At 48.2% G+C, this 12801-nt stretch overlaps 1 protein-coding gene across 1 annotated transcript in view; it reads right to left on the reverse strand.

Annotated features, from left to right (window-relative positions):
* Positions 1–117: 117 nt before the first annotated feature.
* The window catches only part of ak5 (adenylate kinase 5), a 61190-nt gene continuing 48506 nt past the window's right edge, over positions 118–12801 (reverse strand). The window contains exons 11-14 of the mRNA XM_086204339.1: positions 7464–7627; positions 1562–1678; positions 1189–1389; positions 118–861 (exon numbers count right to left, since the gene is read on the reverse strand). Coding sequence (XP_086060465.1) covers positions 787–861; positions 1189–1389; positions 1562–1678; positions 7464–7627 — 557 coding nt within the window. The 3' untranslated portion in view covers positions 118–786. The remainder of the gene's footprint in view (positions 862–1188; positions 1390–1561; positions 1679–7463; positions 7628–12801) is intronic.

The raw sequence follows: 12801 nt of genomic DNA on the forward strand, positions 1-12801 counted from the left end.
TTGTTGCAACGTCTCACCAGCAGATGGTGCTATCAGACCATCTGTACTTGTTTCCTTGTCTGTCTCTCTCTCTCACACACACACACACACACACTAAACACCAAAACACAGAAATACTCCATGTATCAAATGCACTGGCTTTATTGAATGTTAAATACCAAACTCAAACAAGCACTTGCACAATGAGCTTGGAAACATACAAATGCAATATCATAATCCTCCTTTATTTTGTTTTTTTTCTTTTTTTTCCTGTTTATTTAATGCACAAAAGGCAGTTAAGCTTGATTGTTGCATGCTCGTCACAATATAAAGCTGTGCATGAGGGCGTGAACTGACATTTTCCCTTCCTAGTGTAGCGGGAGCCTTCTTTTGGGTTCCTCTAAGTGGGGATGGGGGGGGGGATGGGGGCAGAGACATTCCACATTCACCTGGAAACATGCTCTCAGTCACAGCGGGGATGCTATTTTCTCGGTGCAGTTATCTGCCTCAGTCCGGCAGTCGGCAGCATAAATTGAGGTCAATGAGAGAGAGAGAGTGAGAGGGAGGTAGAGAGAGAGAGGGAGAGCAGGTGAAGCAGAATGTGACAACCAGGTGCTTCGTCAAAGTCAAAAGCAGAGAGACGTTTCACTGATTGTGTTTCAGGTGGGACATGCATAACCACTGGAGGTCAATGAGGTGGGGGTGGGGTGAGGGTGGGGTGTCTCTGTTGAGTGACATGGCAAATAGAGGGTCTTTACAGGTTGGTCTCCTGGACAGCAGAGATTAAGGTGGTGCGGCGTGGAGAAATCAGAATGTTGAACAGGGCTCCATCACCAGGCAGATCTGGGCGAACACTTCATCCGGTGACCTCTCGGCATCGATCTGCAGACGGAGACAAGCTGGCTGAGCTGAAGTCTTTGAAAACCCATCAGAGGCTTTCCATACAGGGAAGGAGAGAGAGAGACACACACACACACACACACACAAAAACCTGATGGTGTATGTAACAGTTCAAACATCCAGTTATAAAGGACCATCATGAACATGGTTGCTTACTTACAAAAAACAGTCAGGCTTTGCTTCCTGTCTGCAAGTCTAAATTTAGGGTTAAAAACCCTATAATCTGAATGAGGTCCTGTCTCTCTCTCTCTCTCTCTCTCTCTCTCTCTCTTTCTTTTTTTTGTTAACCGAACTTTTGACTCTGATTACCGTGTGCAGAAGCTTCCTGCCTTCATAGTGAGCCGCCAGCTGCTGGCTCTCGCTGCAGAAGCTCTCGGCCCTCCGCTGCAGGCTGCCGTCTCTGTCGCACGAGGGACGGGAGCTCGAACTGGACCTCCTGCGTTTCTGCAGGCGACTGGACAGGGTGCTGGGGGAGCAGCTGAGCAGGAGGACTGAGGTGGGTTCCCCCATCTGACAGGGGGCAGAGAGAAGTCCGGTGAACCGCAGTTGCCAAACATGAAAATCCACTGTTTCCTGTCATCACACGTGGAGGACTTTGACTTTCTTCTTCTGCACTGACACTCGGAGTCATATTTGGTGACTCCTTCTTTTATGACCCCCCCCCCCCCCCCCGCGCTCTGACCTTGGCCTCGTACTCCTCCGCTTGTCTCAGGTCTCTGGGAAAGCCACTGATCACGAGGCCCTTGCCCTGCCGTAGGGACGACGCCACCGCGTCACACAGCAGCTCCAGCAGGATGTCCTGGAGGACACAGAGGCCGATCAGAGGGGTGCTGCCGCCGGGTCGAACCGATGGTCTCTCAGTCACAGGTTACTATCCTATAGTCACATCATCTCACATATCATGTTGTTCGTGTTTAGGCTGAATTAGTTAGCAACCTTCTCAGTTTGTGCTGTTATGAAGTATTTCTCATGAATAGTCTGGGGTCTGGAGAAGACAATAGTATTATACATGGCTTTAAAGATGAGAGCCCCATTATTGTCCTCTTATGTTGGCCTCATTATGCTTTTGTAACTTATCTAAACGTCATGTACATTCAGCCGGGCATCGCAGGAACAGTCCAATTAAAGGCAATTGCTTTATGTAACATCCTTCTATTGTGTCCTAATCCTCGAATCATAATTACACACAAATTACTGCCGCTGCTCTTAACCGCCGTCTTTTCTGTTGCTCATCAGCGGCACATTACAAGGGGAGCGTCTCTTCCAAGCAGGAATTTTAAGACTCTAGTTTCGTGCTGATGTCACTCATAATTTGGCGTTGCCGCTGTGTCTCAGTCAGACACGGACCAAGTACGCCGGATGTCACGTTTCCGTGAATCCGAGTGGTGAAAGCTGTTTTCAACACATCAAGGTCATTATTCATGACCTTGTCACTGCCCAGCCGCGCCTCTCGCTCGTAGAGTTTTCATGACTGAGACCTTGAGCTGCCACGGATCCATCAGAGCAGACAGCGTCCTCCAGGAGAACAGCAATCAGCTACTTTAGCTGGCTGAACTTCTGTCATACACACACACACACACACACACCCCTCTCCACCAGAGCGTGATTCCACCGCTGCACTCATGAGAGACAAACACACTACACACACACACACACACACACACACACACACACACACTCAAGTCCCTCGACTGTGGTGGCACACACGGTCAGTCAGGGAGCTGCCAGCTCACAGGGGTAACAGCGCTCAGGAAAGAATCACATGTTCTTTCCGTGTTGCCAGGCAACGATACAGTAACATTTGACCAACCTGTCCTTTTACAGGTGCACAAACTCCCCAGGGAGACTCAGATGGCAGCAATTAATCTCATGTAAAGAAATACGGGGATTTTTACAGGACGTTCTGCTGTAAACCTGGTGAGCTGCACGTCAGTAATCCCAGCATGGAATTATTCATCTGTCTTTAAAATCATCATCCCCCCCCCCTCTCTCCCTCCCCCCCCCTCTCTCTCTCTCAGTGTAACTCTGTCACTCATGCCAGTAAGTGTTTGGCAGCGTCCACGTTAGCGAGCACATGGGACGTGACCCTAATGTGCTGTAAGAAGCTTAGACAGTTGAGCTTTGAGTGTTTGCTGTCTCCTATGAGATGACAGGAAGTTTGAGTCAATCCGCGCGCGCACGCGTGTGTGTGCGTGCGTGTGTGCATGCGTGTGCGTGCGTGCGTGCGTGTGCATTCAGATCGCCCAAACCGTTGGTGTCACTTTTTAACCCCCAAGGCAGGTTAGATTCATGCATATTCATACATTTGTACTTTGGCCCCCAGAGTTCAGAGGGCTCCTGCAGCCTCTCGCTCGCTCCTCTGGCTGTTCGATGTCTTACGTTCCGTCTTGAGGAGAAATTCCTCCAGGTGTTCCTGTGTGACTCCGTTTGCCTGTTGGACCTTGAGACTTCAGTTGTTGCCTTCCTCCAGAGCGACTTAATCTGGACGTGTTACTGCAACACCCATGACTATGATGATGGTCATGACATCACTATTCTCAGTCCCTCTTCCTCTTTCTATCGGCTGAGGCGTACGCAGCCCATCCAGAGTCTGGTTCCGCTCCAGTTTTAGGGACTTTTATTGCTTGACTCATGAGGGAACGCCGGTCTCTGCTAGCTGCTTTGAACCAAACTCCTACTCAGCTTTGGCACCACATAAACCAGAAACACGTTAGAAAGACTCTCCCCTTCTGTTCCCAAGTCGCTGCTCTGAACAGCAGTCGGACGAGTGTCCCTCTACAGGGGTGACGCGGCTCGGAAGGCTGATCCTGCTCCTGCGGCCTGGTGAGCCTCCAATTAACACACTGAGCTCCTAATTGCTCCTGATCAGCTGGTTCCATAGCAGCAAGCGTGCTAATGGGATCAGGATACCAAAAACCCACTGCGGCAATTTTGATTTAATTATGTGTGATTAAAGGAGTACTGATTCTGTGAGGAACTTCTATCTGTGATATAAGAGGCTGTGGTGGGTTCCCTCAGGAAGTCCTCCATCACGGACTCCCTGCAGAGCCGCTGGCATCTGGCGAGGATCCCACCTGGGCGCCTCCCGGGGGAGGTGTTCCAGGCACGCCCAGCGGAGAGGAGGCAGCGGGGGAGACCGAGGACCAGGTGGAGGAACTCCATTTCCATACTGGCCTGGTGACGCCTCAAAATCCCCCAGTCAGGGCTGGTGGATGTGGCCAGAGAGCAGGAGGACCCCTGCTGGTCCCCTGCTGCAACTGCTGCCTCGCTTTTTGTAAGTGTTCTGGATCCTGTTGTAGATCCGGATCTGTTCTGGGTCATTGTCACTGCTGGATAGAGCTATTGGCTTGGTATGTGTTCTGTTCGTTCCAGATGTTGTATAGTAAATTTACTGTCATCAGACCTGGATGCACAGACAACGTGACTTTAGTAACCGCTCACCTGGCGGCGCCACGAGGAGCCAAGTATTTGAATGAACGCTGTAAAGTGTAGCGCACATGTTCACGTCCCCTCCAGGAGGCCTCGCAGGGCCTTTCAACCATCTTCAGGTTCACATTTTATGCATCAAGGGGCCACTTTATCTAAAAAAAGGAAGGTAGTTCCAGTGAATAAGGTCATGAAATTCTTTTCAGGTCCACTGAACTGGAGCCTGAACTTTCCAGCCACTTATACCCGATGATGTTCTCTTCCCTCCACAACGGCTCAGTTAAAGACTTGTGCTTACAGCACAGTGTGTACTGTAATTACCTTGCAACCAAATGTTCTGGTGCCATTTTCATTGAAATTTCAGCTGAACTGCAATCAGCTGCTGATGCGCTGAGGCTCAGCTACACTTGCAGCGTTTCAACAGGAGCCTCGGGAAGAGAGAGCGAGGGCTCGCCCCGCCGCTGTCTGCCTGCCAGCTGCGTCCACGTGTGCTCTTTGTCCTCATTCACGGTGTTTGCAGGATTACCCAGGCGACCTGAATCAGAAAGTTTTTCTTCGACTGTGTCGTTCAGTCGATTGAAGGTGGTGGCGAGGGAAGCCGTTTCCGTCAGAGAAGGTTCCAGCTCAGAGAAAATGAGCAGCAACTTGAGAGAAGCAGCTCGACAGAAGCATCAGATCCCCTGCGACTCGTGTTCACTGCTGCTGCAGCCTCAGAAACGCCACGTTGACGGACGTCTCATCGTTTTCACGCAGGCAAGAGAACCGAATCCAATAGAGACCTTGTTTATGTTTCTGACCGGAGGTCGAAGATTTGTTGATGATGAGGGCGCTGACATCAGCAGGCTTGAGTTCCTGACTCTTTTACCCCCCGAACAGAACTTTAAATCAGGGAGGAATCGCCGCACCTGCACGGAGCCACTAACCATCAGAAAGTATCTCAAGCTGAGGTTCAAAACCTCTGCATTGTGCAGAAAAGAGGCTGTAAAATCCCTCCGTTTGCTGAGACACGAGACTGCGACAAGGCTCCACTTCTCTCATTTCATAGGCTGGAACCAAGAATTCCTCGGCTCTGCCGCTACAGATTCATGTTCGTATTACGCCGCGCTTCTGTTTTGATTGACAAATCGAATGAAAATATCATGAAAAGAGTGTTGCTGAGTGTCTCAGCACTCGCTAACGTGCCAATCCCAAGTCAGTTTCTTTCAACGGACGATGGTCACAGATGGTCACGGTTTGGTGTGCAGTTACAAGAATCTGGTTTTCATAAAAGAGTCAGACATCTGAGTCAGCGTGAGAATGATTAAACAATGAAAGTGGAATAAGCAGTAAAAGATACAGAGGAACGGAACAACAGTCAATGTCAGGTTGGCGCCCTCACAGAAGCGTTCATCAGAGGAGGCCTTGTGAAGACGGGGACTGCTCTCAGTTCCAGGTGAGTCTTGATGATGATGCAACACTCGGGATTTGATGTCTTTGTTTCTGTCACGGCAGTTGAGGCTTGTTGGATTGGCCTGAGCAGCACGAGGCGCTGGCTTTAGCGCCTTTCATTCATGAATCATAAAACACTAAATCCTCACTGAACCAAAAAAAAAAAAAATGTAGAAGAAGGTGAAAACCTCGGTGAGTCGGCGTGAGTTTGTGACTGAAATGTGTTGAGCTCGATCGATAGTTTTGACTCAGCCTGGCCGACAGCCTGTCTGTGAGGGATGTTCACAAGTCGGCGGCCGTGCGCCTTTGAACATGTGAGGCAGGGTGCGTGAGTGAGTGATCGTTGGCGTGTATTTTGATGTGAAATGTCACAGACGCCAGCGGGAGCCGGCAGTTTAATTACACGGCACGGTGACACGGCCTGGACGGCGGCGGCGGGCGTGATCAAGGTTCATCATCTCTGCTCTTCTGTAAATAAACGTGTCATGTCTGTGCGCCACGTGTCACGCCGCCATGGGACTGAAGTCTAATTGGGGTTGGTATTTATACTTCAGCAGCGGTCAAATATTTACTCGGTGTGATGTAAACGGTGTATTATTACTATCAAACTGACTCAGCGTCAGTTTCCTGACTCATTCCAGCCCTCAAATAAAATCGAACCCCCGTTATCCGACCCGTTAGCGTGATGTGTACAGTGTGGTATCAATTATAAACATTTATGGAAATTCCATTCCAGTCCAAAAATAATAAATAATGCCAGTACTGAATAAATGCGGGGTTTCTCCCGTCGTTCCAGCAGCCACACAGAACTGTGTTACACTTCCCCAGCGCTCTCACCCCCGCCGCGTATCTCCTCCAGGCCATCGCATTGATGAATAATGGAACGGCCATTCTGTCCTGCTCATTAGCTTAAAAATGTGTGACTCCCCCAAGTTGTCAAATCATACTGACGGTATTAAAATTCAAACTTTTTGGGGGGGGGGGGTTACGTTGGTAGTTTTGGACAGATGGCGGTCATTACTGGTGAGCTTATGAATGCTAATGAGCTGAAATGTTAGCTGAATATTTTACATAAAACTCGGTACGATTCTCAGGAGTTGGACTCTCAGGGGCTGGTTGACTTGACAGCCCCCCCCCCCCCCCCCACCCCCACCCCCCAGGAGCACCACCTGGAGGTGTCTTAGGATTCTGTCACAGAACAAATTATTCTTTCGGATGTTTTTAAAAAATAGACACATGTTTTATTGTTGTTCACTGTTCTTCCTGGAGATCATTGTAGAGGTTCTGGACTGTTCTACCAGACGTTCTTGTTCTGGACTGTTCTACCGGACGTTCTTGTGTGTGTTCACGATCTCCTCCAAGGACGAGATCACGAGTGTGCGTTTTAATTGGCTGGGTTGTGTTACAATCAGGAAGTGATTTATGCTGGAGATTTACTGATAAACGCTGCTCCGGGTCCAGGATCTGGGTGACCCACATTTGGTGAATGGATTTGGACGATAAAATTTCATTCGATTGTTTATTTCAAACATGCCAACAAAATAAAATATAAAAGTATGAAAACGGAACAAACAAAACAAGTCAATAAAATAAGTGTCCAACCTCGCGTAGGTAATTCAAATAAGATGTCTCGTGTTCAAAACAGGAGCAGGAAGGAGTTAAAAAAAGCCCTGTCTCTTATTTCTATCTCCTGTAATTTACTGATAATCTTAAAAGTATAACACACTGACCTCTTGTAGACGCTCCCCTCTCTCCAGGACGTCTCGCAGGTGGCGCCCCCTGTCGCTGTGACACTGCAGCTCGTTGCAAAGCAGGTCGCCCAGGGTGACACGACGCAGGCCAAACCTCTCCTCCATCCGCTCACACTGGAGGGTCTTCCCCGAGCCTGGACCACCTGACGGGATGCGCGTCAGGCAGTTTCAGCAGCATTTACAGAGGGAAGAAGAAAGGATGATATCAATTAAAAGAAAGAAAATTCTGAAATAGGAAAGAAACAAAAACTTAAATAAATAATAATGATAACAAATGAGAAGGACTTGTTACACGGACTGAATGAGTACTTGATTAATGAGGAAAATAATTGGCAATGGCATAAAATTTAGCTTAGCACAAATGTCTGAATTGTCAAACTAACTTTTCCTTTCAAGGCAAAAAAAAAAAAAAGAAAGAAGAAGAAGCCCGGTCCTTGTAAAGATAGAGGTTCACAAACTGCAAATATGCAGAAAAACACACGACAGACACACAGCCAGAAGATGAAGCGAGCCACAATCAGATGACTTCCTTTAATGAACAGAGGAACATTTCATTGTTTGCCTGCCGTGTCATGGCGACTGAAGGTGGTTAATGGCAGGTTAACTGTGTTACGTGGCCATGAAAGCGTGTGAAGCATCAAGGGAAAGTGATGATTAATCACATCGGCCCTCGCTGTGCGTCACATTCATCAGTATTCTCCTTGAGTCTGGGTCTCTCTGCCCCTAGCCAGCATTTCAAAAAAAAAACAAATGTCCTGACAGATTTCCTCAGAGAGCGAGGACGGTACGAGCTCCCTCAGACCCCCCGCCTCACGGCGTGACGCTGCGAAAACAAATCGAGGAGGGAGGGGGGGAGGGGGGTTTATGAATTCCTCCATTGTGCATTCAGTAGATTCTCTGATGAAAACGGTTTCACCTGCCTCCAAGTGATGCACCTTCACTGGAGCGTTTCCTCTGCTGGCAGGAAGTGAAATAATGACCACCAGAGCCAAAGCCCAAGCTGATGGAGCTTGTTAGCAACTCTTGCAGCCAATCAAAGCTGCTGTACTGAACTCCTGAGACCATCTGTAATCTGGATGAACACCCTTGGGGGCCGTAGCTGCAGAGAATTGCCAATCCGTCCGCGCTGTTATGGAGCTTGAGCTTTTAATTCACGTGATTAGCAGGTCCCCCACGAAGGAGCGACGTCAGAATCTCGAGACCGTGCGGCTCGTCTTCCTCCCGCTGCGAACTCATCACGTCTGTGCCATGGACTCCTAAAAAGTTTGAGTCATTCTCCCAGTGAGATCCTGTCATCAGCGAGGCGGAATGAATTAGAAGGATTTAGGAGCAAGAGCGTGAACCTTTGCCAAAATACATCGTCTCAAATCAGGTGCTAGCATGTTCAGCATGTTAGGTCGGTTTTTCCATCTGTCGCAACACCTGCAAAACATCTGGCTTTCGTCTGCGACTGGTTCAAAGGGTTTCGTTAGCTGTACTGTCATGCATGTCCCCGGGAAAACAGGATGTTTGGTCACCCTGTGCTGGCCTAGCCATCAGTGGTGCTGGCACAGCTAACAGATGAACCCACGTGGGCGAGAAGTCGAAATATGAGCTGAATAAAAACAAAAACGTAAACAGTTCGTCACAGTGTCACGTCTTTATGTAACAGGCCTACTTGAACATTCCTACGTTTCTGCACATCTGGTGAGAGCTGGCTGGCTGTGGCGGTGGAGGGGTGCACGGCAGGGGGTTGAACCTTTCAGGGGATACTGTTTCTGCCCGCTAATTACATTCCTTACACTTTCAGAACTTTGATAACCGGCACTGCCGTTACATAATTGCATGAGAGATCTAAAATACCTGACACATCAACAGCGGGTTTTTCATTATTCAACAGAAAGTGTATGTCTGCCTAGGAGTGTAAAAATAGTCATTTTCTGCAGAGAGGAGGGAAAGCGTCAGAGCGCTGGGATGAGAGAACATGAAGGAGAGAAGATGGAACAGAGAGGCAGGACTGAAAGTCGCGGTGACAGCTGCATTAACATTCCCCTCAGGCGCCGAAGCACCGCTGCAGAACGCCGCTTTAACTTTCACTGCCGTAGTTTTTGAAATGAAAATTCTCCTAACTTTTAATTACAGCGGATTTAGGGAGAAAAAAAACAACTTTATCCTTTTTGAGGAGATGTAACTGATTGCAGTGGATGTCCTGGGTTCACACTGACAGTGACGTAAGCAGCTTTAAAGCCCGAGTGCAGTCTTTTTGATGATAACTGAACATCTCTTCCATTCAGGCCCCAACAAGTTCCCAACGAGCTCCTTCAGATCATCGCCGCCGCCTGGCGAATCTCTCAGCATTTCAAACTATTAGCAGTTTGTATCTGCGGGGACATTCCAGCACCGAGAGGACGAGCTACCGCCGGTTAGCCGTCCGCTAACCTGAATCAACGACACATACAGGAATCATGCGGCTCTTGAGAACTTTCCAAATGTTATCAGATGAAATGGATAAAATTCTGCTTCTGAGAAACGGGTCGTTTTGTGGCGCCCACTCAAATTTCCATGGCAGAGTAGAATACAGCAGACCTTGCTGCTACCGGTTAGCTCGCGGCTACTTTGAATGTGAGTAGATTACTAAAGCGCGAGGTTCCTCTAGAATGAATTTCCAAGTGCTGGACAAGTTGGATTAAATTCTGATAGCGGAACAAGTCGCAAGGTTTGTGCGACACTCAAAACAATTTCTGTTTTACAGCAACGACAGTAGTGACGGCTACAGCAGAGCCCGCTACACTCAGTTAGCCCTCCGCTAACTTGAATATGAATAAATGAACCATGTGGCCCTTCTAGACTTTCCAAATGTTATCACACAAACTGGATTCAATTCTGATGGTGAAATTACTCATTTTTTAAGTGGTTGTGTAACACTGCACAGTTTTTGCAGTGTGTGTTGTGTGTAAGAGAGAGAGAGAGAGACAAAAGTGCTGCAGCGTAGCTTTAAGCACTGCAAGCGTTTATGAAAGGAGACAAGCGGTGCACCGTCATTGCTGCCACCTAATACTCACTCTTCTAACGCAGACGAGACCAGAGACCGACAGAAAACCTGAGTCCTGCCTGCAGCGGCAGCAGCAGCAGCTGATTCAGACGAGAGACGGGGTTGGCGAGGGGACGTGAACTATTTATATGGAGGCGAGGAGTCGTGATGTGGTGTCAGGGAGTCTTGTACCTCAGCATCGTGTCTCAGGTGTTGAGACAGAGGTCCGGCTCTCTGAGGCCACACAAAACTCATCAGCCGCACAGGATTAGGGATTGACTCATTCGGCTCTAAAGGCATCAACAACTAATGAGTCAGCCGTGTTGAAACAGCTGTCGAGAGACACTTTGTACTTTGGATTTAAAAGCTCGCAAAGATCCGCATTACATTCGACCAAACGCCGCGGCTTCGGTTGTGGCGGCGGAGAAGGCGGTCACATGAGACATCGGGTAAGATTTCATGCGTTTGAATGCTTGGGGAAGGATTCCCAATGTAAATGAAGGTCCTCATTTTGTCCTCCAGTTTGAGAGAGACTGGGTCCACGGGTAAATCTGATTCCACTCCCCCCCGGGGGGGTGTGTCAGCTCGGCTGTTGCTTCTTTCGCAGCAGGTTGACGGTCGGATCAGTTTAGAGAAAAATCCTCACTCCGACCTTTAATTATGTGTGTAAATTCTGCTGGGGAGACAGATTGGAGGCTACATGACAGTTGTTACAGACGCCGGTGGCATTTTCTAGCAATTATCTGTTCCTGCCGAGACAGACTCTCCTCAGTGCCGACTTTTAAATATTTTGACAAATTGCTTTTAATTCAGGAAGGTATTCCACGTGTGTCAGACTCTTGTCGTGCACATTACTGATCATCTTCATAAGGCGCCCCACACAGCCTACGAATACACCGCAGAAAGCGACCCTCCACCCGCAGTCTTAAGTCCAACAATGGACGGTAGGACCCCCAAACCCCGGATCCCAGGTCTTTGTTAATGGCAGCTTTAGACACATTGATTGACGGCCACAGTTTTGAGCGATTCAGGGTTTTGAGAAGTGATCAGACAATGAGGGCTTTGTCTGCAGGATAAAAACATCAACTTGCGGTGTAACAGTGACCCACAAAGGGGCTTTCTGGAGATTCCCACACCTACGTGGGGGTGTAAGGCCTTCGGCTGCAGGGATAAAGTTCTCACAAAGCAGAAACTAACCTCAATAAAAAAGAATAACATTCAGCAACCTCTATATGTACGGCGTAAATGGTATTTGTACCGATTTTAGACTCGGCCTTCATTTGATCTCAAGGTAAAATCTGAGAGATGTCGTCAGAATCAGACCCTCTTTTTTTTTTTTTTTTTTATAACTCTGAAAGGTGCCGCAATGGAAACTCTGGCTCTGAACGACCTGTAAACAGGAGACAGACACGTGGAGGCGGCTCCTCTCTGGCCTGTGTCTGGAAATAAATGGAATCTTTTCCGACGTGGCTTTCATCTCAGCGGACAGATTGGATACTGCGGGCATTGTGAGCTGCATATAATTGAAAATGCGACAGTCTTGCTTTTTTTTTTTTTTTTTAATGATGTATGAAGTCACTTTGACAGGCACAACAACTCCCCGCGCTGAAGTAAACATCAGCAGCCACAGCGAAACCGAGGAGGAAAGCTCTTCGTGGGTTTTAAGTTTTATTGACTTCCATCCTTCTTACATTAGAGGCTTTCTTTTCCTTTTATGTTCCGGACGGATCGCAATTGGTCGCATTTAATGGGATGTATAAGGAGCCTTTAGAGAAAAAGTAGAAAAAGAACAACTGTTTCCATGCGTAAAGGCCAACTGTTGTTTTTAACTGCACTGAGGAATCGACTGCAGCGTCATTTCTGTGCCCCCCCCCCCCCCCCACCTGAACTGTAAATACAGTCCACTGTATATCCACCAGTGTGAGATTTACCTGGTGGACGTGAGCTTGAAGAGCACTGAGTGACCTTCTTGGACAAATTAATATCAGGTGGATTGAATTTAATCATCAGAGTTGAACCACGCAGCTTTAAATGTGAAACAAATCCCTCAAACCGCGTCAGACCGTATTCGGATGGCGTAAAAGCCAATAATCCCACATGCCTGCCACAGGAAGTTAGCGACAGCAACCAAGAGCTTAGACCGCATTGAAAACACGTCACGGCTCATACGCAGCCCGTGGAAGGATCCCTCAGTTATGGGGAGCACCGACAGTGAATGGCGGTGGATGCGTTTTTCAGCAGATAAAAATATCTGATCAGCTTATTTTCTCTCTGCATTGATTCAGAGTGTGTGTGTGTGTGTGTGTG

This window comes from Aulostomus chinensis, chromosome 5 (genome assembly GCF_037954235.1).
Source record: "Aulostomus chinensis isolate RoL2024-O1b breed Wild chromosome 5, RoL_Achi_v1.0, whole genome shotgun sequence".
Lineage (NCBI taxonomy): Eukaryota > Metazoa > Chordata > Actinopteri > Syngnathiformes > Aulostomidae > Aulostomus > Aulostomus chinensis.